The sequence below is a fragment of the Theobroma umbraticum genome, unplaced genomic scaffold (genome assembly GCF_002168275.2).
Source record: "Theobroma umbraticum cultivar Fairchild unplaced genomic scaffold, ASM216827v3 scaffold_130.0, whole genome shotgun sequence".
NCBI classification, from domain to species: domain Eukaryota; kingdom Viridiplantae; phylum Streptophyta; class Magnoliopsida; order Malvales; family Malvaceae; genus Theobroma; species Theobroma umbraticum.
This window is the reverse complement of record NW_018397264.1, coordinates 1,746,728-1,759,831: the sequence shown is the minus strand read 5'-3', so window position 1 is coordinate 1,759,831 and position 13,104 is coordinate 1,746,728. Positions and strand designations below refer to the sequence as shown.

General features: G+C 34.5%; 2 protein-coding genes across 4 annotated transcripts in view; both read right to left on the bottom strand.

Moving 5' to 3' along the window:
• LOC110421372 (calreticulin-3-like) overlaps positions 1-4,671 on the bottom strand; it is a 6,612-nt gene extending 1,941 nt beyond the window's left edge. Inside the window, exons 1-6 of the mRNA XM_021434960.2 lie at positions 4,432-4,671; positions 3,857-3,964; positions 2,562-2,754; positions 669-927; positions 347-403; positions 105-251 (exon numbers count right to left, since the gene is read on the bottom strand). Of these exons, the coding sequence (XP_021290635.1) occupies positions 105-251; positions 347-403; positions 669-927; positions 2,562-2,754; positions 3,857-3,964; positions 4,432-4,543 (876 nt within the window). The 5' untranslated portion in view covers positions 4,544-4,671. The remainder of the gene's footprint in view (positions 1-104; positions 252-346; positions 404-668; positions 928-2,561; positions 2,755-3,856; positions 3,965-4,431) is intronic.
• A 1,450-nt stretch (positions 4,672-6,121) lies between these two features.
• Positions 6,122-13,104, bottom strand: LOC110421904 (GPI-anchored adhesin-like protein, putative (DUF936)). 3 transcript variants are annotated; one of them, XM_089784511.1, is made up of 5 exons: positions 12,688-13,104; positions 11,184-12,233; positions 10,245-10,553; positions 9,499-9,590; positions 6,122-7,353 (listed from the first exon to the last, which is right to left on the bottom strand). In XM_089784511.1, exons 2-5 carry the CDS (start codon positions 12,138-12,140, stop codon positions 6,483-6,485), a joined length of 2,229 nt encoding a protein of 742 aa, XP_089640637.1. In that variant the 5' UTR covers positions 12,141-12,233; positions 12,688-13,104; the 3' UTR covers positions 6,122-6,482. The 3 variants fall into 3 exon arrangements, with proteins under 3 accessions (XP_089640637.1, XP_089640638.1, XP_021291306.1); XM_089784512.1 differs by having other exon boundaries at positions 12,731-13,104; XM_021435631.2 differs by having other exon boundaries at positions 11,184-13,104.

Genomic DNA, 13,104 nt, shown 5'->3' with positions numbered 1-13,104 from the left:
TACTTCTTCTCATTGAAAGCACAACAACTATCAGAATTGGAGCTTAATTATTCAAGGGAAAAAAGGGTAGAAACATGATTAATAGAGAGGCATCATGTTTAAACAAAAGAAAGAATATGAAAAGGGTCCAAATTATATCTGTCTTCAAACTGCTTTTGGGATTTGAAAATAAGACTTTTGGGCATTAAATAATGGGTGCAAACCTCTTTTGCCTTTCTATCTGGAATCTCTGTAGGAATTGAATCATATCCCTACGCATAACCACATAGTAGAAGTGTTTAGGTAATAGTAAATTACATGATTGTTTCAGACATCAAATTCTGAAGAGACACACAGAACATGCTACCTCTGGTTTGACATCATTAGGATCGTCAATGTATTCTCTATCATCCCAGTCTGCAGGCTGTAACAAGAATGAAAGTGAGTGTAAAGTTTTGGGGGCAAGGCAGGAAATTAGACTACAACATACCAGCAAATTACAAAAACAATTAGAGACTCTGATCTTTCCAGATAGTAACACATACAAATAAATGTTTCTTCAAGGTCTTCTGAATATATAACTTCTTAAAATTAGATTTAAAAAATACAGGTTGTCTATTGATGCATTGTATCAGATATCATAATTCCTGGGTGTCCATGAACACCTATTTTGATTCTTTGGGTCCTACCCTTTTGGCTTTAACATCCTTGATTTTCTGTGGTGGAAGGATTTCCCAATCAGTATACATGCTTCCAGATTCTCTCTCTCTATTATCAACTAGGATGCTATATGAGGCATCAGGCCTTAGAATAAATGTGTAAAAGTGAGTTAGCTTGTCTGTTTCACATTGTAAATCCTTTTTAATAGGATAATTCTGCCCCTGGTAAGATAGTATAAGATGGAGCTTTTTGGTCTGTGAGCCACAAATATCTGGTCCAAACATCAAACTGCACCACAGGAAAAGACCAATCAGCTAGTGTTAAAAGGAATATGAAACAAGTCTTAAATTGGTTTTAGCTATCTACAACAACAAACTTCTCAATAACAAATGCAAACGTGTCCAACAAGACAGATAAAAGATGCAATCTAAAACCACAAAACGATCTGTGATTCCAAAAATATACAGATATAAGCAACACATGACTTTGATATAAAATAACAGGTCTTTTATATATCATTATTCCTTACTAAGTCAACTTCTATGTTGCTTTATATCCTCCACCCATCTTTGAAAAACTTTGAAAAACCAAATTGCAGGTGAGCAGTCGGCATTTTATGTTGTTGATAACTAACTATCTCAGTCATTTCATCCAACCTTCACACCCTTACGCCTTTACCTACTCTTCCAATCTATTAGTTCTCACAAAAATGACCACCATCATACCTGAACATCATGCATTTTAAACCGTTCATCTAGACATGGTCACCCCATGTATATATAGCTCAAACACTTATTTCTCACCCTTTCCTATCACAAGAAGAGTGTAGTGCAATAAATTCTATATGTAACATTGATTCAGCAAGTCTGAGTGGATCAAGGTATCATTATCCCCCTTAGCCGAAAAGCTAATTTCTCATCTTTTTGCCATCTTTCGCTCTCCTCACTCACCATGCCTCTGGGCCAATAGGAGATAGGGGGGAGGAAGAGCAAATGGGAAAGAGTTCCTTCCAAAGTAACACTCCCCCCATCCCAAGTTAGATGTTGATCCTTCCTTTCTCTGATGCCTTGAAACTATGTCCTCTTTCATTTTTTCAAACATCTACAACTCTTACTCTCTTTTTTTAACATTCCATATTAATTTTTTTAAAAAAATTCAACTTTTTGGCAATAAAAAGTATTGAACAACAATACCGTAGAAAAAGGGCAGTGAAAAATATTAGAAATTCTCAATCCAAATGGCAGTTGGATAGATTCAATGGCAAGGACTATAATTTTAGTCAACTTTAAGGTCAGTTTTCTTCTGTCTCAAGTCATAATTTCAAAATTGAAGAAGTCTGACAGTTGAGCATTTCCATTATGAAAAAGTTTAAAATGTTACTACAAAAGCCTAAAGTCGAAGCATTTTTCTTAATTTCCTTGTAAAAAGTTAACATTCAATTTGAGACAAGGGACTACATTTGTATGTCACAAGTTTGACCAGAGTAATAATTCACATTCAATCTGTCAGAGAACACAAAAAGAGTCATTTTCTTTTCTTTTCTTTCTTTCCTAAAGATTTGAAGCACCAACTCTGGCCCATCAGCCTCTGTAAGTGTTATACCAGTGTGACTATGAAAGGTCTATTCAAGCCCAACTAAATAAATAAACTAATAGTCATAACCCTAAAATTATCACATCACCGAATTGATCAGAAACAAGGAACTTTTGAGGTCAAACTGTCAGGAAGGAAACCAATAAAGATCCAGTCAACCTTCAAAAGTTAAGACTGTACAAAAGCAAAAGACCAAAAAACAAATTTATTAGGCCAACAAAGGTTTCGTTACCAACACCCTCTCAAATTTTGCATGTAGATTATCTAAGATGTGAAGTATAAAATTTGTCACTAGCAAAAAAATTAGATGATTAAACAACTTGCCAGACCTGTAAGGCGTGTCGCCGCCAAATTTCTTCTGGTTTACATAACCAGAGAGAAGCTTAATGTAACCACCACCACATTCAATGTCTTGTTCAAACTTAATAGAATACTGAACCACTAGAGTTCTGTTCTTATTGCCGAACTCTGGTATCTTAGCAGAGATAGCATAGTGTTTGGCATCATTATATGTCTGAATGCCTGCAAAATTTCAAAGAAAATAAACATGAGCAACAGTCGGCAGTACTTTGCCACATATAATAGATACAAAAAAAGACTCCAATTGGTTTACCTTTCAAATTAGCAAAAATGACTGAAAAAGTTTATGCCTGTGTAGTAAGGGATATTTGCAGCCAATTTTAATATAGGCCCAGTTGCTCCCATTCAGTAACTGGGTTCCATTTACTGGATTTTTCAACATTCTTATTTTAAACCCAATTAATCAAACATAAATCAGTCTGAACAAATGACAATCGCTGGTTATGTCTAATGAAAAAGCATAAAATTTGAAAAAAAAAATTCCAATAGAACACAGTCAATTTACGAAATCATTTAATTGCTTTAATCTCTTACAAATAAACAGTTCTGTTCAACTTTGAGTGTTCAAATTTGGCACGCCTAGCAGCTGTAAATTCACCCATCAGCCAACAGACTTACATAACCAGATGTAACCATCATGAAAGGTCATCCAAGTTCACAAATTTTTCACAACTTCTATTATTCATGATTGTCTAGGGATCAAGTTTTTGTATAGCCAAACAGTTTAAGATTAGGAGTAAAATTAGAGACAAGAAAATAGCTGGATGGCAACAAAAACGGGAACCAAAAACTGTTGTATCATTAATAGTTCAACCATCTTCATAAAATAGGTACAGTTTATATCCTATTTCATTAAAGTTAAAGACTTCCCATCAAATTTGCAAAAAAATAAGTGATTCAAGACATAATTAACAGCAAGCTATGGTTTTTTTAATTGGCATGGCATCACAGTAACGATCTGAGTTTCACTCCCAACTTAATAACCTTTTAGAACTCAAAACCTCACCATTAAGTCTAGAACACTCCACAAAATTCTGTTTAGACAGTCCGTAACACTAAAGAGAAACACGATATGCTAAAACGCAGGAGAAAGAAGCAGATGCATGATCCAGCAAAGGTGCATCTTTTACCTTAATTACTAGGCTTCATTAATCCATTAATGTTTTTTATTTCTCAGAACTTAAATCTCTAAAATGTTCAACCAAGCAAAAATACTGTAACATATGCCTAAATATGTACATAATGCATGCTGAGAAAATTAAACCTTTATCATCAGGATCGCCAGACCACTTGCCGGCAGTGTGCTTGAAGGTGCCGGCTTTTCCCTCACTCCTTTTCCAATCTGATAATACCCATCTGCTCTTCCACCCATCTGTCTCCAAATTCCAATATAGGAACAATAAAAGAAAAGAAAAACAAAACATTTACATTGATAAGTAATCACATTTTACTCCAAATACTTCAATAGCACCGCATTGAGCATTCATTCATTGATAACTAGTTAACTACTAGTAATAAATTACAGTCAAAGTGTTCGACCAAAACTTCCAGAACCTTCCTTTTATATCACTACCATCTAAATCTTTCTGTTTAATTTAGCTACAATTTTTCTGTTACTAAATCCTAAAAGAAGAAATCGGAAGTTCTTCACTAGTTTGCAAAGAAACAAATTAATCCAAGAATATTCTAGAAACTTCTTCTATCACCAAAAATATAAAAGCTATAATAGAAGATAAAACAGAGGAAAACAATTCAATGATATTTGATTTAATTTTTCGTTAAAAAAAAGAAATAAAGGATTAAAAATCATAAGTATTTGTACTTCTTTTTCTTTTTTACCTTCGAAGCGTTCTTCAAAGAAGATTTCGGAGAGAGCGCAATCGTAGAGGAGAGAGTGAAGAAAAAGGAAAAAGAAAAGGAGAAGCGATTGTTTGGTGGCCTGCCGTTCCATTTCCGGTAAAGATTAACTCATTAAAATGGCCTTTTCGAGTCTTGATCTCAAAGAAAAGAAACAAGCTAACCGTACAGTGAACTCACTTCACAGCTACTCTTTTGCTTTGTCTTTAAACCCCCCCTCCCCCTCTTTTTTTTGTTTTTTCTATATAGACAAGCATTACTCCGCTCGATTCGGCAGACTTGTAATTTCATTAAAGCCCTTACAAGACCTATATTTACGGAAATATCCCACAATGTATCATCCTTTTCTTGCATATCTCTCTCGCACTTTGTTTTTGTCTTTTTTAGGTACTTATTAATGTCTATTACAAACTACCCAATTAAATTTACTTGTATTTCTTTTATAAACAGGAAAAAAATAATTACAATTTATGAGTTTCAATTAAAATGAATCTAAATAATAAGTAAATTACTTTTTAAATTAAGATAAAAAATTATCTCTGATTATAAAAATGTCGATGTTATCACTGTCTTAAATGGTTAAGAAAATTTAGAGAGAAAGATATAAGGAGATAAATAGGGAGAAAGAAAAAAATAGAGAAAATAAAAGTAAGTTTTATTTTATATAAGATTTTAATTTTTGAAATCGATTAAGGATATTTTTGTTTAATCACTTTTTTTGTTATTTCAGCTCAAGTAAACTATTCATTTTGAGAGGAAAATCATTAATAATCATTTTGATTTTTTTTGGAATGATCATTTTGTAAAACCAACAATATCATAAAAAATAAAAAAAATGAAATAGTTATTTCCTTTTTTTCGATTTAACATATTTATTAATTTTAAAAGTGACATTAAAATTTTAAAATGCATGATACTTAGTTTAGTTCAAAATTGTAACAATCTTACCCAAAAAAAAAGTGCTAATTTAATTTTTCTTATTCTATTTTCTAAATATTAATTTATCTGGGAAAAGAGTGCGAAGCTATATGAAATTGTTGACTAAGTAGTTTGTCTATAAAACCTTTGGTATTTACAAAAGCAAATTACAAAGAATAATTATAATTTCCGTAAAATTGTGTAAACCCTGATAAGCAATGAAGCAAAATTCATGAAATAAAAGTATCATTTTGGAAATAATTGCATTGTTATACACAAAGTGGAACTCTTATTAATTAATTAATTAATTAGTTCTTATTACATTATGGAAAAGTAGACTTTTGAAGTAGATGTCACGTGGGAAGCATTTAGTGGGCGGTGAGGAATATTGGGCTAAGAAGGGTCAAATCAATATTATTTCTGTTTTCTCTGTAAGTTGAGACAATGAAAGAATTAAAAGCTTGGGACAAAAATGGTCATCGTGACTTTTTCATAAGCATTTGAATAATCATGGATGTCATGTAGTGTGAGCATTAATTGCTTCCACATACCGAAGGACAGGATATGGATGCTGGGAATTAGATAAAATGTAGCTAGTAGTCTGCAACATTAAACATAAATTAAGACATTTTAATCAACATTTTTTTGACAGTCATGCATGCTATCTACTGTCTAGAATGCAATGCCTATCAACTGAAACTAAAATTTGACATCCTACATCTCTACTGCTATTGCACTGCCAAGGGAACTCGGATTTTTAGAACAACTTTTCCAATTCTTAAATGAATTTTGAAAGATACATATTCATGTTGAACATAGAAAAAGCTCCCTCCCAACTCTTCAGACTGTTTTCATTTGTATAATTTCAGGCAACAAATAACAATGTAATCTTTTTTTTTTTTTTCATTTTTTCCAAGCAAAAAGAAAAGAAAACACCTGCACTTTGCATCAAACACATTTCTTTTGATATGACTACTGCATCTATACCTCGCACCCATGTAGGATTTATGTACATGATAAATTAGTAAGCTCCTCCCACCTTTGCTGGATGAGGGGCCTAACTGCTGTGCATCAACACTGCATATGTGCATTTCATGTCATGTAGGCTAGCCAAGTCACTTCTTTGCTTTTGTTTCAACCGTGCGGCTGCATGGTGACGACTGTGATCCACCACCTAGAGCAGCAGCAGCAGATTCAACATGCGTAAGAAGATACTCGTATATTTTCTTCCTTAGCCTATCAATTGTCTCCAAAGAAACATTGGGTGTCTCTTCTTCGTCTTTGCTTGAACTAATTTCATCTAACCAGTTATTGACACTCTTGAGTTGTGTCAACATCCCAGCTATTTGACCATTGTCTGATAAAGCAGATGTGTCCACATCAGCATCCAAGAATTTCTCCACAAATCCTAAGAACCAATCCTGGGATTCCATTCGCAACATTTCAGCTAAGTCGACAACCTCATCAAGGCCATTTCCCCTTGTCCATTCTGGTGGTGGTTGGACCGGTGCCTTTGGACCAAGGCCTGATCCATCCCCTGCTTTGCGAAGAACACCCTGTGCTACAAGCTTAGAGCCAACTACTGGACGAGTTTTCCCTTGGGCTTTTGCAGAAGCATTCTTAGCAGAATTTTCTAGAACTAATATGTTTTGATTGGCAGGAATAGTCCTCTGGCTTTGTGCAGAAGCTGAAGCATGACTTAGCATTGAATTAGGCTCTTTGGCAAACACAGAGAAGGATGACAAATTGGTAGCCAATGCAGCTTGCACCCACGAGACTGCATATCTCCGTCTATCCGATGCAACTTTCACTGCCTCTTCTGATGGGCTTCCTTCAGATTCCGGGGATGAACCGACTGGAATAGTTTTTGATAAAGAATCTGCAATCATGCGAGCATTATTCAAGCTTGCATGGAGGGTCAAGAACTGATCCACCGCAGGCTGAGCGTTGTCTTCCTTGGCAGAAGTAGTAAGATCAGAATATAAGCTGCAAGACAAAGTAGTATTCCAATATGTCACATAGGAAAGCAAAGCACAATCAGTTATAAATGTACTACAAAAGATTAGGGAAGATCATAAAACATATCACTAAACACTACCAAATATCTACAATAATTTAACTTTCTAACATGCATTACTTATTATCCCACAATTATACTAACAGTTTCATCAAAGTTGTCTTGTATCTCTTCCCTCCCCCCACCCTTTCGACTCCCCATCTCAAATTCATTGTTTTTTAACAGATCCCTAGAAGTGACATAAAACCCCACCATCCACCATGTCCTTTTTTAAGCTGGGATACTGCAATATGCTATCATTGTTGTGAGTTCTGCTTGCAGCGTTATGAAATTTTATATTTGGATCCTGTTATTCTGCCAAGTCAAAGTCTCTTTTATCTACAAAGCTGACAGTAATTAAATACACTGGCAAAACTCAATCTGACTCCCAATTAGATATAAAGCTCTGCATCAAAAATCTCCAACCTATTCCAAAATGCTAAGAGGTGCACTTATCGGTATTAAGGATCCAAGGCCACCCCTCGAGTCCAGCCCTCCATTACCCTTTGGGATTCCTAAGGTTCTTTGACATTTAAGACTACACTCCTTTGTCTTTTAAAGATGACCCCCTTATTAAACCACATTGCTTTGCATGAGAAAACATCTCAAGCTTAAACTTCATTAAAAATTTTCCAATAAAGTTGTCAGTACCAATACACACTAACCATTTGACACCTCATTCTCTGTTTTTTCTACTTAAACAAACATCAGAGGGAGTGAATTAATTGGCCTGAAAAGGAAAAATCACACTTTGGTGCACAAACATCACACTTTGGTGCACAATCCAAAGACCACCTAAGGATCTAATTTTCCTGCTGCACTTTATGAATAGGCAAATAAGTCCTTCTATCATGTGAAATCTAACGCTATCAGGTCATATAATTAGCTTAACATGCATAAAAAAATAGAGAAGGAAAAGAAAGTTTGTTGAAAACAGAAGCACCTTGCAGAAAAGAAAATGTTGTTTGATAGCCATAGAAAGAGACGGAAAATAAAAATTTCAGAGATTTGTTTTACATGTTTGGGTACTTATATAAATGATTATTCAAAAGATTATTTAACATGAATATTACAATTGATTCAGTTTAGAATATTTAAAACTTCAACATTTAAACTATTATATATAATAATAGTTAATACGATTTAGAATTCCTTTCTACCAATTATTGTTATCATCTATCAAATTACTTAATTTCATTCTTTCATATATCATTTAAGTAGTATAATGATAAATTAAACTTTTTATAATTTTTAAAAAATCCCTAATAGCATAAAGGTTGGCTGGGCTCTGCCTAGCTTGATTACAGCCCTGAAAATTACTCATTACAGGAATAATAATAATAATAATAATAATAATAACAATGTAATACTGGCAATCACCTAAAAAAGTCCAATTGAAACCAGATTACTCTGAACCTGTTTAATTGTGAATTTCTGACTTTGACTCTTTGACCATTTTCAAAGAAAGGTCATGAACCAGATCAAACAAGTGACCAATTGAATCAACTTAGCTCGTTCAAATTTCAAAGCCACTGGATGCAATATATGACAGCAATTTCTTTTAAAGCCACCAAAGTTGTATTCACCCAACACATAAAGTATAAAGAAAACATTGCTATAATTAATATTTGAAAGGTGTCTGCATTAATTTTGTTACTAGTAGTTTATATTGAGCAACACTACATCTTATAACGAAATTTTTAGTTTTTCAATGAAGGAGTAAAACAATTAACCACACCATTCTGAGCTCCAAGAGACTAGATCCAAGACATCCAAAAAGAGGAGACAAACAATCGATCATGGAATGTATAGAGTGAAAATTTTCTGGTGCAGTAACTCTAACTTGATGGACGTCAAACAAAAGTTAACACATGCAGCTTTCAGAGCTGAGACTTATAATTTTTAGAATTCTACAATTTGTGTACGATATTAAAAAGTTTGACCAAGGTAATTTGGAGAATCAAATTAATATAATTAATGTTTCCTGGTTTTGAAACTAAGAGAGACTTAAGCTTTTACTGCCAATTCATATCATTTTCTAAGCCCACAATTTTCCCATTGTTAAATAGTCATACCTCAAACATCGAACCAAGCTCTCTGAAGCAGCAGCCTCCTGTAAAGCTTCTATTGCGGCTGTTTGTGCTGCATCCCTGTGTTTCATGACCTCCTGTAACAACAACATGAAATCAAATGAGGAATGGAAAACAGAACTATATATTTCACAAAGCCAAAATGTAAATTAAACTGTCAATACAAACACAATAAACCATTCATGACGATCTATGAGCCTTAAGCATCAATTAACGGATGTTCTAGCCATGCAACAAGTTTATTATTAACCACATAGCCCAGTAACCACTAAAAAAATCAAATTCACACTGAGAGTAAATATAGTAAACATCAATCATAAGCATCAATTCAAGATAACATTCTAAAAGATGACGCCTAAGGGGAAAGGAAAGTAACTACATAGAACAAAGGTCAGTCCATTTGCTTGTACACAAGCCATTTATCTTAGATTTAATAATAAAATGTTTTAAGGGCCTGATGCACAAGCCATTTATGCAAAGCCTCAGACTCAATTATCTTAGATTCTATTTACTATATTTTTGCAAACTACCATTGGAAAATGAAAATTTTGAACACTTTTCTGCACTATATATAAATAGCTTCAATTAGATCGGTACTTGGTATTTTTCTTCAAAAAAAAATTTGCTAATAGTGAATACTACCTTTTTGCAAAAGCATGATAACCCTTAAAAGATACTTTCATATAAAAGCGAAGAAAGTCGTCAAGATTCAAAGAGTCATAAGTTCATACCTTTCCAAGCCTTGAAAGAGATGAGGGGAGTGAAACCCATGAAACACTTCCATCTGTCAATCTTTTACTATTTATTGGAACCTTAACCAAGTTCCCTAAGGCACCATTATTAGTTAGTTCTCCACATTTCTTCCCGACATAAGTTCTTGGCTTATTTGGTTTCTCTTGGTCATTCAACATTCCATTTGTCATGACTTTCTTAGTTGACACCTGTGATTTAGTCTCCTCTTTTAATGACCTGGTAGATGTTTGGAACTTATTCTCCTCCTTGGATGGCAACTTTTCACTTGATGTGCTCTTTCTAGGAGCCTGACATCCACATTTCAAACAGAAAGATGAAGGGCCAAAAAGACAGCTTGACGAGAAAAGACACAGAGAAAAGGCAGAAATAATACATGTGTTTTCCAAATTCTAAAACATTTTGGCATCAAAGATAATATAGGACAGAAGTCATATTCAATGCTTGAACTAGTTTAATCACATTCCAAAAAAAGAGATTGAGTTATTCTGTGTTGCTTAAACTTTTCCACTTGCCCAATGTACCCATGTCTAACACATATCAAGCACTTATGGACATCCTACCTCCAAATAAAAGGAAAAACTAACAACAAATCAAACAGACCCATGTCAAACATGTATGCCATATCCTAGGTTTAAACCAGAGTCCAAGGATCATCTTAAGTTATGTCCTTCAAGAAATACCGGTCCACAAATTGAACAAGAAAACCATTAAAACTGATATAAGATAAAGGAACCAAATACATTCTATGATCTCATATTTTAAGCTTCCTTATGTTTTATTCATAAAAAATAAAAAATAAAAAAACCTGCATTACATTCTAGAGTTAGAAGCAACAGACAGCCAAATTACCAGTATATATAAATTGGACTAAATATATATACTTCCAAAAATTAAAATTCAAGAACAAGAAAACTTACAGAAGTACTCCGAGATTTTCTCTTGGGATCATGCTTGGTAGCACTCAGTTTAGAATGGTCCCTACCCTTCACATCCATATTCCCTTCCCAGCTCTTTCTCAAAGCCTTGACCCCTAATTCAATCCCTTGAACCAAGGTATTTATCACGGGCACCTTTTTTCCAGTTGGAGTTACCCCATGCAAAGAACTTGCTTTCTCCATAGATACCACCTTGGGACTTCCTTTTCTCATCCCCTTTATTTCTGCCTGCTGCTTAATCCCAGAGGCAAATTTCTCAAAAGTAGTTGGCAATGAGTAACAACTTGTGGGGGATGAAGGAATTGACCGTGAATTTAGTGCCTTAAATTTCCCCACGGTTTCCTTCTTCATATCCAAACTCAATGCTGCTTTAGTCAATTGAGACTTCGATCTAGTCAAAGAAGTAGCTTTCTTATCCAATTGATCCTCCTTTGCACCACCATTTGATCTACTCCCAACAGATTTCTCTTTCTCTCCACCGTGACCACTAGCTAACGCTGCTTTTGATTGGGACTTAACTTTCTCTCCAGCTTTTGAACCCAAGGCACTTTTAATACCATTATTAAGAAACCCAAGAGTTGCAACAATATCCTCAGGGCTCCCTACACAAGGGTGTCGCCCAGGGACCGGCCTAACCCCACGAAGAATAGGAACCGGTGAAGAAGATTCGAACCGGTCAACATGAATAAACTGACCTAGTTGTATCTTATCACTAAGAATTAAATCATCATGTTCATCAGGCAAAGATACATATGTAGCATGAGATGAATCAGAAACCTTAAGGTAAAAGCCTTGGTTGGGGAACAGCTCACCTCCTGCTAGTGCAGGAACTATGCTCACAACTTGCAATAGAGATGACCTGTGCTCACCAGCAACCTTCACATCTGTGTTCATATGTTGTAAAAGCTTCAGAAGGACCCCTGGAACAAGATTTGCCATTTTGGTTGCCTCCAATTTGCATTACTCTCAGAACAAAAACCCCCAGACAAAGAAACTCAAAGATTCTGTACCAGAGAATACAAGAGACCTTGACTGAAAGAAACGGAAAAACAAAGAATTTTGGTCAATACCCAGATTAAGGGAAAAAAAAAGTGTTCTTCCAAAAAAAAACCCCAACTTGAAACAAAGAATCAAGAATCAAAGATGAGATATTTGACAACACATATAGATGGAAGAATGGGGTTTTGATTTTGTTACGATAAAAAGGCTTAAGATTTAAAGAGAGAAATAAATTGTACAAGATTCAGATTAGTGTGGTTGCTCTACTGCAGCATTTTTTGGCTCTGAAATTTTAGTTTAACAAATAAAGAGAAGGAAAACAACAGGTTAGACAACAACCCAGAAGAGATTTATTAACAAAAAACACATTAATCATAGACCCCCTAAGAAAGAAAGCCAAATTAAATGAGATGTATTCAATAATTAGTAGTAGCAACAATAATGGCGGTACAACTTGGATAGAACAAATGGGAAAAAAATGTAATACCAAAAAAAAAATCCACCAAACCCGGATAAGAAAAGGACTAAACTAAGAAATGATGAAGGGCCTTCAGCAGTTTATGGAGAAATCCCTTCACATATCAACCAACAAAAACTCAAAATGTAAATGGAAAAGAAGTGTGAAATTGAAAAAACTTTGGGTTGGTTTTAAGTCACATAAAGAATACAACCCAACCCATCACCAAGAGTTCAAAAAGGTGACTTTTAATGAAGACGAGAAGAGAAAAAACAAAGCTTGAGGAGGAGTTGCTGAAATCTTGCAGAAAACAGAAAAAAGGAAGGTGTAAAAAGAGAATAATGGACTGCCTGGTTTAATACATGATTGACATAACTCAAGAGAGAGAGAACGAAGAAAAAAGAAAAGAAAGGAGAGAGAGGAAGAGGGAAAATGTGTGCGAGACTC

Bases quoted from the DNA above. Each gene is read 5' to 3' on its own strand.
- LOC110421904 (XM_021435631.2), bottom strand. From the start codon at position 12,140: ATGGCAAATCTTGTTCCAGGGGTCCTTCTGAAGCTTTTACAACATATG. The intron at 10,554-11,183 runs GTAAGTTTTCTT...TGTGGATGTCAG, and splicing joins GAAAATCTCGGAGTACTTCT to GCTCCTAGAAAGAGCACATC. The intron at 7,354-9,498 runs GTATGACTATTT...TTTGTCTTGCAG, and splicing joins AGCTTGGTTCGATGTTTGAG to CTTATATTCTGATCTTACTA.